General features: G+C 39.6%; 1 protein-coding gene across 1 annotated transcript; it reads left to right on the top strand.

Annotated features, from left to right (window-relative positions):
• Positions 1 to 446: 446 nt before the first annotated feature.
• Positions 447 to 2,498, top strand: LOC128034054 (uncharacterized). The gene is made up of 3 exons (XM_052622636.1): positions 447 to 1,385; positions 1,689 to 1,938; positions 2,374 to 2,498. Exons 1-3 carry the CDS (start codon positions 447 to 449, stop codon positions 2,496 to 2,498), a joined length of 1,314 nt encoding a protein of 437 aa, XP_052478596.1.
• Positions 2,499 to 13,143: the final 10,645 nt, after the last annotated feature.

The raw sequence follows: 13,143 nt of genomic DNA on the forward strand, positions 1-13,143 counted from the left end.
GAATCCGAAGGTGACCACTTGTCTGAACAAGGAAACCCTCAACGGTTCCAACGAAATCGAGTCCCAAGAAATCGAGACCGTCCGGATGACAATCTCAAAAATATTAAGATGTCTATTCCGCCGTTTCAAGGGAAGAATAATCCTGAATCTTACTTGGAGTGGGAAAAGAGAATGGAACTCGTCTTTGAGTGCCATAACTACTCGGAAAATAAAAAGGTAAAGCTCGCTGCCATTGAATTCTCGGACTATGCGATCGTGTGGTGGGATCAATTGGTGACTAGCCGAAGGAGGAATGGGGAGAGGCCTATCTCTACGTGGGCCGAAATGAAGGCCGTTATGCGCAAGCGTTTTGTTCCCTCCTATTACCATCGGGAGTTGTACCAACGATTGCAAAATCTCACACAAGGCAACCGAAGTGTCGAGGACTACTATAAAGACAAATCGCTATGATAAGAGCCGACGTGGAGGAGGATCGTGAAGCAACAATGGCGAGATTTTTAGCCGGCCTAAATCGGGATATTGCCAATATCGTCGAGCTTCAACACTATGTAGAAGTTACGGACATGGTGCATATGGCAATAAAAGTTGAAAAACAATTGAAACGGAAAGGACCCACGCGGACATATCCAACGGCTTCTACCAACAAGTGGGCTCAAGGGACTAGCAAAGCCCCCAATCGGCCTAAGGAGCCTTTCGTTGCTGCCAAACCCAATCAAGTAAGTGCCGATGCTAGCAAAAATAAAAACGAGGCTGTCTGGAATCATTCTCGCGATCTCAAGTGTTTCAAGTGTCAAGGAAGAGGCCACATTGCGAGTCAATGTCCTAATCGACGAGTGATGGTGGTTCGTTCAAATGGCGAGATTGAGTCAGAAGATGAACAAGATGAGGAGCCTGAAATTCCCATGGAGGAAGGTGAAGAGCTCGAGCTGCCCGTTGAAGGAGAATTACTTGTTGTCAAAAGGAGCTTGAATATCCAAGTAGCCGAAGAAGAACAACAACGAGACAACATCTTTCACACCCGTTGCCATGTTCAAGGCAAGGTATGTAGTTTGATTATTGACAGAGGGAGTTGCACCAATGTCGCAAGCTCTTTGCTTGTTGAAAAACTTGGTTTAGCTACCACAAAGCATCCAACTCCTTACAAGCTACAATGGCTAAACGACGGAGGCGAACTCAAGGTGACGAAGCAAGCAAGGGTGGCGTTTTCCATAGGCAAGTACCAAGATGAGGTGGTTTGTGATGTCGTACCAATGCACGCAGGACATTTGCTATTGGGGCGTCCTTGGCAATTTGACCGGCGAGTAGTCCACGATGGCTATACAAACCGATATTCATTTAAGCACCTTGGAAGGAATGTTACATTAGCTCCTCTCACACCGAAGCAAGTGCATGAAGACCAACTCAAAATGAAGCAATCTATTGAGCGAGAAAAAGAAAAAGAGAAAAACAAAAACAGTGAAAAGAAAAAGAAAGAAAAGAATGATGAGAGCGAGATAAAAACAAGAGTGACCAAAGAAAAAGAACAAGAGTGTGAAAATGAAAAAACAAGTGTTTTTGCTAGAAAAAGAGAGATTCGAAAATTGATATTAGCAAGGCAACCCATCTTTATACTTATGTACAAAGAGTGTTTATTTGAAACTAACGAACTTGAAAATACTTTTCCTACTCCTATCGTTTCTTTGTTGCAGGAATTTGGAGATATTTTTCCCGAAGAAGCGCCAAATGGCCTACCTCCCATTCGAGGAATCGAGCACCAAATCGACTTTGTGCCCGGTGCTGCAATTCCAAATGGGCCAGCATATAGAAGTAATCCTGAGGAAACGAAGGAATTGGAAAAGCAAGTAGCTGAATTAATGGAGAAGGGCTACATCCGTGAAAGCTTAAGTCCGTCTTGTGATTCGGTATTGTTGGTTCCTAAAAGGATGGATCTTGGCGAATGTGCGTTGATCGTCGCGCTATCAACAAAATCACAATAAAATATCGCCATCCTATTCCCGCCTCGACGACATGCTTGATGAACTTAGTGGAGCCCAATTGTTTTCAAGATCGATTTAAAAGCGGGTATCATCAAATCGAATGCGGAGGAAGCGAATGGAAGCGCATTCAAAGCGAAGTATGGTTTGTATGAATGGTTGGTAATGCCATTCAGACTTACCAACGCTCCTAGTACTTTCATGCGTCTCATGAATTATGTTTTACGTTCGTTCATTAGGAGATTTTGTGTTGTGTATTTTGATGATATTTTAGTATATAGCAAAAGTTTAGAAGATCATATTCAACATCTACGTGCGGTGCTTGAAGTGTTGCGAAAAGAGGTACTTTATGCCAATTTAAAAAAATGTTCTTTTTGCACTAATGAAGTTCTTTTCCTAGGTTTCGTTGTGAGTGCTCGTGGTTTAGAAGTTGACCAAGAAAAGGTCAAGGCGATCAACGAATGGCCGCGTCCAACAAACATCAGCCAAGTGAGGAGTTTTCACGGGTTGGCAAGCTTCTACTGAAGGTTTGTGCCTAATTTTAGTTCTGTTGCTGCCCCCTTGATAGGTATAATTAAGAAAAATTCTCCTTTTGTGTGGAGTGATGAACAAGAAAATTCTTTTAATAAGCTTAAAGAATGTCTAACTAATGCACCATTGTTGTCTTTACGATTTTAACAAAACATTCGAGATAGAGTGTGACGCTTGGTATCGGCATTGGTACCGCTTTGATGCAAGATGGATGACCTATTGCATACTTTAGTGAAAAGCTTAACGAGCTACATTGAATTATCCAATGTATGATAAGGAACTATATCGTTGGTCCGAGCTCTTGAAACATGGCAACACTATTTATGGTAGAAGGAATTCAGTAATCCATTCGGACCACGAGGCTCTAAAGCATTTGAAGGACAAACCAAGCTCAATAAACGCCATGCCAAGTGGGTAGAGTATTTGGAGTCGTTTAAATGACGTGATCAAGTATAAAAGAGTAAGGAAAATGTTGTAGCCGACGCCTATCACGAAGGTACGCACTTGTCAATTTAATGGATTCTAAATTGCTTGGTTTTGAATTTATCAAAGATCTTTATAAATCCGATGCTGACTTTGGTGAAATTTATGAGTCTTGTTCGCATGGTGCTTGTGAAAAGTACTTTCAGCATGAGGGCTATTTATTTCGTGAAGGCAAGCTTTGTGTGCCTCAAAGTTCTGTGAGAAACGTCCTTGTGGAAGAAGCTCATAGCGGAGGACTTATGGGCCACTTCGGAATTGCTAAAACTTTAGCAATATTGCATGAACATTTCTATTGGCCCAAAATGAAACGTGACGTAATAAGGAAATGTGATCGTTGCATCACTTGTAAGAAGGCAAAGTCACAAATCAAACCGCATGGTTTATATACTCCGTTGCCTATTCCTGATGCTCCGTGGGTAGACATTTCAATGGACTTCGTTCTGGGCCTTCCAAGAACCAAAAGAGGGAGAGATTCAATATTTGTTGTTGTAGACCGTTTTTCAAAAATGGCCCATTTCATACCTTGTAATAAAACTGATGATGCTACTAACATTGCCAATTTATTTTTCAAGGAGGTTGTTACATTGCATGGAATTCCTCGAACCATTGTGTCCGACCGTGACACAAAGTTTCTAAGTCATTTTTGGAGGACATTGTGGGGGAAATTGGGCACTAAACTTCTATTTTCGACGACATGCCACCCTCAAACGGATGGCCAAACCGAAGTAGTAAACCGTGTGCTATCGACTTTGCTTCGAGCTATTTTGAAAAAGAATTTGAAGATGTGGGAAGATTGCTTACCTCATGTGGAGTTCGCATACAATTGAACCGTTCATTCTGCTACGAAATTTTCTCCTTTTGAGGTAGTATACGGTTTTAACCCCATTACTCCTCTTGATTTGATTCCTATGCCTTCTAATGAATTAGTACATGTAGATGGCAAAAAGAAGGCCGAATTTGTTAAACAATTGCACAAAAATGTTAAGGATAATATTGAGAGGAGAACCGAACAATATGTTCGAGGGGCAAATAAAGGGTGCAAACGAGTCGTGTTCGAACCCAGTGACTGGGTTTGGATCCACATGCGCAAAGAACGATTTCCCAATCAAAGGAAATCCAAGCTTCAATCAAGGGGTGATGGCCCTTTTCAAGTATTGGAACGGATCAATGACAACGTCTACAAGATTGACCTACCGGGTGAGTATGGAGTGAGTGCAAGTTTTAACGTTGCTGATCTTTCTCCTTTTGATGTAGGTGACGATTCGAGGACGAATCGCTTCGAAGAGAGGGAGGATGATATGAGCTCGCCCATGAAGATAGGTGTCGAATCCATGGAGTTGTCTTTGGGGCCAATTACTCGAGCACGTGCCAAGAAGTTCCAAGATGCTGTAGCAAGCTATATTGCTCGATTGTGGAGTGATGGGTTGATTGCCCATAAAATGCCCAGCTCAACTAGCTTGATTCGCAATTTCCTACAAGCTGATTTTAGCTTGTGTCAGCTCAATTTAGCTCAATTCGGCACTTAACTAGTTCAAGGAGCTGATTATATTCATTTTGAATAAATTAAATTAGTTGTGTTAGTTTAGAATCAGCTCAAATCATTTAATTAAATAAATGTGTCTTAATCTGGACATTTTTAATTCAGCTTATTAAATATGTTTTAATTAGTACATACCTTTAATATGTCCATATTAAGTCATAAATTAAATGTGTTAGTTTAATTACAAAGTTTTAATGTGTCTTGACTAAGACAAATTTATTAGTGGCTGCTAATTAATTTGTCTTAGCCGAATTAATGTGCAGAATTTTAATATGTCCAGCTGCTGATTTCATGAGTATTAAACATGTCTTAACCACATTTATTTGATGTTTTTTTCAGATGAATCAGCTAGCTTAATGGCAAAGGAAGCTCATAAAGAAGAAGCATGTATTTGGGCACATGCATGGACGGCATTTAAAGTGCAGCTGCCTTGTGTTTCCAGCTGACTTTTCGTGCAGCTCAATGGACTTCTAGCTGCTGTTTTGAGCTTCTCCAAGGGTCAATTTCGTGGAGAGCAACGGCCAAAGAGTGCCTCATAAATTCCAGCAGCCAATTCATGTGGAGGCTACTCCTATTCGGCCAAAGAAGCATAATTTTTGAAGCTGTCCATTTCTCTTCTCCATAGCAGCAATTAAGCTCTTTTAAAACATTAATTGAATGTGAATTTTCTCCATTAAAGGGGCCAGCCGAATCATCTTTTCTAGAAGGTTAATTTTCAGAATTTTATCACATGAATGTAACTAGGAAATTTCTAGGAAGTTTCCTCAAGAAACTTAAGGCATAAGGATCTGATTAGATAGGCTATTCGGCTGCCTTAGTCAAGCTATAAATAGGTCATGTAATTCACATTTTGAGGTTAATGAACAATTTGATAGCTTTGCTAAATTGTGAGGTTGTTTTCAACTCTCGTTATTCTCCAAAAACTTGTGAGACTTATCAAACTTCTTTGTGGCGTCAAACTTGTTTTTGTTTCTACCCGAACTTATCACTTTAATCCCAAAAGTGTGGCGTTCGATTCATACTAAGGTTCCTATCATTTTTTGATAGCGGGTTGAAGTTTTTATCCATTCAACCAACTATCCATCCACACCTTACCAACCTAAGCATTCTCCTAAGTTACGGGTTAACACACTCCTATTGTGTTAGTTCGGCTTCCGAATCCTTAGCCAAAATTGCTTTTATTATTTCTGATTTATTTCCTAAACCAACCAACTCTTTTGAGCCCAAATAATCTTTTTCTTCTAGCCTATTTTGTAAAGCTTCCAATTTACTCCTAATTCACAATCGGGCAATCTCTACGACTCAATTCGAAAACGAGGCGAGGGCGTATCATTCACAATCTGTCCATAATGAACATAATGATGAAAATGACATTGAACATTCACCAAGGGTGAATCAACGACCAGGACGCACAGTTGACGATAATATTTCTAACATTAAAGTCACCATACCTTCTTTTCAGGGACGTTCAGATCCAGATGCTTATCTGACATGGGAAAGCAAGGTTGAACACGTTTTTGAGTGTTATAACTACTCAGAATAGAAAAAAGTTCGACTAGCAGCTATGGAGTTTGTTGACTATGCACTGGTATGGTGGGACCAATTACTAATTAGTCGACGACGTACAGGTAAAGGTCTAGTGAGAACATGGGAAGATATGAAGCGTATCATGCGGAGATGATTTGTTCCTTCTCACTATCATCGAGATTTATTTCAGAAATTACAAACCTTGAAACAGGGCAACAGGAGCGTTGAGGACTATTTCAAGGAGATGGAGATGTCCATGATGCGTGCAAACATAGTTGAGGACCGTGAGGCGACTATGGCTCGGTTTTTGGCAGGTTTAAATTCTGAAATAGCAAACATTGTTGAAATGCAACATTATGTTGAGTTGGATGACATGGTGCATATGGCGATCAAAATTGAGCGACAACAACGTAGAAAAGCTTCTACTCAAGGTAATACTCCATTTAAATCTTTTTTGAATCCTTTATATACCCCTAACAATGCCAGGAAACAAGCACCACAACCGCCATTACGGATTCGAGAGCCAGGCGAATCCAGCAAACCAAAGTCTCCCATTGCTAATAATGGATGTGGCAAACAACCAATGGTGGCACCAGAACGATCAAGAGATATTCAGTGCTTTAAGTGCCTTGGTTGATACGAGCCAGCTTAGCAAAGACATACAAGCTAGTGAGGATGCCGATTTGATGATTCCCTTGGGTCCAATTACTCGTTCACGGGCAAAGAAACTCAAGGAAGCCCTTTCGGGCCTGGTGAATCAAGCATGGAACGAATGCTTGAATGTTACCCAAAATTCAGGCCCAATTCATCTTTTGGTCCAAGAACCTTGAGGGAGTTTAATATGATACCATTATTTATTTATTTATGTTTTTCCCACAGCTCAATTTGGTGTTATTCAATTCTCTTAGTCCATATTTTAATTCTGGATGTTCTTAGATTAGTTATTGGTTATATTAACTACATTCTTGCATGATAATTATGTCTTAAAACTAGTCATTGAATATGTCTATTTTACTACAGCATTATTGGTATGTTTAATGTGTCCTAATAAGTCGTTTAATGTTTCCTAATAGGTGTCTTAAAGAAGCTGATTAAATACTTCCAGAATATTCAAGAGACAAGCCATGAATGAGATGCATGTAAACAACCTTTGAAGCTGACAAGGGGGCATGAAGGTGTCCATTCGTGAAGGATTAAATACCAAAGGATACATGCACGTTTTTGGGGAAATGGAGAGGATAAATCTTGCATTCATGGAGCCTTAAAGATTCATGCACACCAAGGGGGCTTAATGTGACCGTTCGTAAGATGCATGTTTGTCCAAAATGCATGTACGTCCAAGGGGGAGTTTAGTGATAAATTTGGCACAAAGAATCTGCCAATGCAATGAACCAAGAGTTTTCTTCAAGGCTAAGTGTTCATGTACTCATCAAAGGACATTTTCGGCCATGCATGAATCCATCACATTCAGGCACCTAATTTAATGTTGTGTGTGAACAGATTTATGTCTAGTGTGACCAATTAGATTCCAAAACCGAATGGTCATTTTGTGTGCCTATATAAGGCTTTGTAATAGGACATTTTGAGGTTAATCAATTTTTATCTAAGTGAGATTATTAAAGAGTTTTCACTCTTCTTTCTTTTACAAATTCGAGTTGACTTATCAACACTGTTTGTGGCATCAATCCGATTGTTAACTATCCCTTGATATTGTCGGTTCCTAACTCTTTGTTGGTTAGTGGGTCGCAATCCCGAATCGAACTGTCCTCAGCCAATTTCGAATCTAACTCTGCCCAACTTAGTCCAGGTTTCTCATTTCCCTTAGCAACGATCAATTACTTATCGAACACCTTGTCCATAGCGGCCTTGTTAAATATCGGTGGTATTCGAGCCAATCGCTAAGTCGAAATGAGCGTGAGTTAGTTTTGTTAAAAAAGAAGAAATTCAAAAAAAAATATATCTTAAAAAAATTTTTGCATACGGTCCAGGTGCGGACGAAAAGAACGTGAAAGATCCGTAAAAAACAAAAAAAAAAGTCTGGAGACACTTCAACAAAAATTTTTCCAAAATCAAATCCTACACTCTTTTATATCCCTCTTAGTGAAATTTCACGCTATCAAATTTTTATTTTGGGTCAAAAAAAATTCTTGTTTTACCCTTGCACCCAAAAATCCTCAAAACCCTCTCAAAACCCCATTTACATCCTTTTGAACCAACTTTGTAAAAAAAAAACCAAAATACCCCTCTGTTCTTTCACCTTTCCAAACCCTTCATCTTTTAAAAGACCGATTGCTACATTTCTGATGTGAGCTTGGCTACGAACCAAATGGAGAACGAACAAGAAGCCATCAAGCTGCCCATTGGTCCAATAACGCGAGCTAGAGCTAAACGATTCAAAGATGCTATTTTAGCAATGGTGGAACGGGTTGAGGAAAATGATAGCAAGGAGTTTAAAAGCAGTGAACATATTCAACTTCTTTGAAGCTGAATTTCGTTCTAGCTAATTAATTTGATGCTGGAATTTAGACCATTTAAATAAACATTTAAATAAGTTTCATTACAGCTTTTAAATATGTCTTAATTAATTTAAGTGTTTAATATGTCTTGATTTAGTTAAATTAAAGATGTCTTGATGTCATTTAGTTTGTCTAAATTATTACATGTTTTAAATTTGTCTAGCCGAATTTATGTGTTATGATTTGTTAATATTTAAGTTGTCTCAATGTTATTTAGGATGTTCACATTATATTTTAATTTAGTTCAGATGAATTTGCTTGAAATTAATTAAGTTCATGTTTATTTTTAGGTGCAGCCGAATTTGGAGATGAATTGGGCAGATTCATGCATGGAGATTCAATGAATTTGAAGATGCATGTGCAGCTGAATTAATGCATTAAAAGCTGATTAATTTTGGTGTTCTTCAAGGCAACTATTCGGCCAAGAGTGATCAAGCTTTTCATCCTTTCAAGCTTGGCCGATTCTCTTCCCAAGGGCGTATAAAAGCTGTTCACACTATGTCTATTCGGTTCAGCCATGTTCACACTTCAAGGCTCTTCAAAACCGTCCATTCACACTTCTAAATGGCTGTTCAAGTTGCCAATTAATGCTGGTAATTTTTCATCAATAGTTGCTTCATGAATGACCTCATTAAACTCCATTGGCCGAATGTAGTGCTGCCATTTTCCAAGTCCATTGAAAGCTCTTCCTTGGTCTCTATTCAGCGAACCTTGATGCAAGCATATACATGAATTTAAGCTGAATTTTTGTTCAATTTTTGCTTAGAAATTAAGTCTAGAATATGTCCATTCGGCTACTAGACATTAGACTATAAATAGTTGCTCAATTTCTTGTAAAAGGACTTTTGACAAATTTTTGAATGAAATATCATTTTAGTGAGGCAATTCACTCTCTTTATTCTCCAAAGCTCAAATTGACTTATCTTCAACAAGTGGCGTCAATCGACTTTGTTAGAACTTATCACCATTGGTGTGGCGTTCTTCATCCGTAGGTTCCTATTTTGCTAAATAGAGGGTCTCGGTTTTATCCCAAATCCTTTCTTTCTTTGAAACCTTAAGCCCCGGGTCCTTATTTGCTAATAAGGGTTCGACTTGTTTTCATTGAAATATCCAGCAAACAACACTCCATCAAACTCCCTTGTTTTCCCAAAGCCATTTAATTTTAAACACCAAGACTTGAATTTATTTTAAAGCCGACACTACCTAATTTCGACCGGGAAATATTACGACTCGTTATTTCATACGAAACGAGCTCGTATCAATTTTTATGTTGATAAAGTCACGGGAAATTTGCTTAAGAAATTCGAGTGAAAACTAGAGAGGAAAAAGGCACGAGTGGTGAGCTTATAAGAGTGAATAAAAGCCAATTGAGTGAAAATTTCTTTGGAGCGAATTGTGAGGTCTTTGAAAGAGTGTGAAACAAAAAAAAATGTCCCAAAGTCCAATACGAGAAGGAAACAATATGGGAGGTGCCCCTCCAAATCTCCAAGTGCAAGCAATAATAAGAGAAATGCAAAGAATGTTGCGAGAAGAACTTGAGCCAATTCATGAAAGGCTTGAGCAAGTAGAAGAACGTTCACAACGTGGCCAATCCCCTCCTGAATTAAGGAGAGGCCGAGAGCCAATTAGGCCCCGATGAAATGCTTTCTATGATCATCAAAATCACGCAAGTGACCAAGAGTCTAATTTAGAAGAACGGCCGCAAGATCGTAGACACCGTCCCCATCGTGTCCGAGATCGAGTAGATGATAACTTAAACAACATCAAGTTGTCTATTCCATCCTTTCAAGGAAGAACTGATCTGGAAGTCTACCTGGATTGGGAAAGGAAGGTGGACCTTATTTTTGAGTGTCACAACTACTCAGAAAGTAAGAAAGTCAAGTTGGCGGCAATAGAGTTTTCTGACTACGCAAGCATTTGGTGGGACCAACTCACTACCACCCGAAGAAGGAATGGTGAGCGCGCTATCAATAGTTGGGCCGAGATGAAAGCAGTTATGCGAAGGAGGTTTGTTCCTGCTCATTATCATAGGGACTTGTTCCAAAAGCTACAAAGCCTAACTCAAGGTAGCAAGAGTGTGGAGGACTACTATAAAGAGATGGAGATCGCAATGATCTGAGCTAACATAGAAGAAGATCGAGAGGCCACCATGGCTCGATTCTTAGCCGGGCTTAACCGAGAGATAGCCAATATAGTAGAATTACAACATTATGTGGAGCTTGTGGACATGGTTCACATGGCTATCAAGATTGAGCGCCAGCTAAAGAAGAAGGTTCCTTTTCGGGGTATCCAATCAGGTGCTCCAACCAAGTGGGGGCAAACGTCAAACAAAAGGGAGCCTTTCGTATGCCCCAAGGAGACTCCCATCCAAACAAAAGCCAATACGCAAACTGGAGATTCTAGTAAAGGTAAAAATGAAGTTGTTCAAAATAGGGCACGGGATGTAAAGTGTTTTAAGTTCCTGGGAAGAGGTCACTTTGCTAATCAATGTCCAAATAAAAGAACTATTATGTTGATGGCCAATGGTGATATAGAATCGAGTCGAATCGGAAGGTGAACCAAACTTGCCAAAGAGGATGATGAAGAAGAGTTAGAATTTCTTTGTGGATGGAGAAGCACTTGTTGTTAAAAGAAGCTTGAGTCTGAAATTACCCATGAAGAGCCACAACGTGAAAACCTTTTTCACACGTTGCCACATCCAAGGCAAGGTTTGCGACCTTATTATTGATGGCGGTAGCTGTACCAACGTGGCAAGTACCTTGTTGGTGGAAAAACTTCAATTATCTACTATTAAACATCCACGTCCCTACAAGTTGCAGTGGCTAAATGACGGTGGAGAAATAAAGGTGGTCAAACAAGTGCGGATTCCTTTCTCCATAGGGAAGTATGAGGATGAAGTGATATGCGATGTTGTTCCCATGCATGCGAGCCATTTATTACTTGGAAGGCCGTGGCAGTTTGATCGCAAGGTCATTCATGATGGATACACCAATCGCCACACTTTCAAACACAACGGTCGAAATATCACCCTTGCTCCCTTAACCCCTAAACAAGTTTTTGAAGATCAAGTGAGGTTGAGAGATTCTTTTGAAAAAAAATTGAGAGTTCAAGAGAAAAAGAAAGAGAATAAAAAAGAGCGAGAGAAAAAAAAAGAGAGTGACAAAAGATTGCAAGAAAAAGTGTGTGACGAAAATGTGAGTGGAAAAACAAGTGTTTATGCGAGTATGAGAGATGTGAGGCAATCTGTTTTGATGCAACGTCCCATACTTGTACTTATGTACAAGGAAGTTTTGTTAAATTCTTACGAGCTTGATGAAGCTATTCCATCTGTTGTTGTTTCTCTTTTACAGGAATTTCAAGAAGTTTTTCCCGATGAGATGCCTAGTGGGCTGCCACCTTTTCGTGGGATTGAGCATCAAATCGATTTCATTCCTGGTGCCACTATTCCAAATTGGCCAGCTTACCGTAGCAATCCAGAAGAGACGAAGGAGCTTCAACGACAAATAGAGGAATTGATGTCAAAAGGATATATACGGGAAAATATGAGTCCATGTGCTGTGCCAGTGTTACTAGTGCCCAAAAAGGATGGATCGTGGAGGATGTGTGTGGATTGTCGAGCCGTTAACAAAATAACCATCAAGTATCGACATCCTATACCTCGCCTCGATGACATGCTAGATGAGTTGAGTGGTGCACAAATGTTTTCAAAAATAGACTTAAAGAGTGGCTACCATCAGATTAGAATGAGAGAAGGGGATGAGTGGAAGACTGCGTTTAAAACTAAGTACGGGTTATATGAATGGTTGGTAATGCCATTCGGACTCACTAACACCCCTAGCACTTTCATGCGACTTATGAATCATGTGCTTCGAAATTTTATTGGGAAATGTTGTGTAGTTTACTTTGACGATATTTTGGTTTATAGTAAGTCATTGGAAGAGCATGTGAGTCATTTACGAATGATTTTGGAAGTGCTGAGAAAAGAGGTTCTTTATGCGAACTTAAAAAAATGTTCTTTTTATACTAACCAAATTGTGTTTTTAGGTTTTGTGGTTAGCTCAACAGGACTACCCGTGGACAAAGACAAGGTTAAGGCTATCCAAGAATGGTCGCAGCCTCTGAACATCAGCCAAGTAAGGAGTTTTCATGGCATAGCAAGTTTCTACAGTAGGTTTGTACCTAACTTTTGTACCTTGGCCGCTCCACTTACAGGTATAATTAAGAAAAACTCCACTTTTATTTGGGGAACTGAACAAGAAAATGCTTTCCGTTTGATTAAGGAAAATTTATCTAACGCACCTGTCTTGTCCTTACCTGATTTCTCAAAAACTTTTGAAATAGATTGTGATGCTTCAGGTATCGGAATTGGCGCGGTACAATCTCAAGAAGGCAAGCCGATTGCCTACTTTAGTGAAAAGCTTCATGGTGCTGTTTTGAATTACCCCACTTACGACAAAGAGATGTATGCATTGATTAGGGCCTTGGAAACATGGCAGCATTACCTCTGGCCTAAGGAGTTCATCATCAACACCGACCATGAGTCGTTAAAATACATTAAAGGCCAGCATAAGTT

This window comes from Gossypium raimondii, chromosome 2 (genome assembly GCF_025698545.1).
Source record: "Gossypium raimondii isolate GPD5lz chromosome 2, ASM2569854v1, whole genome shotgun sequence".
Classification (NCBI taxonomy): Eukaryota; Viridiplantae; Streptophyta; class Magnoliopsida; order Malvales; family Malvaceae; genus Gossypium; species Gossypium raimondii.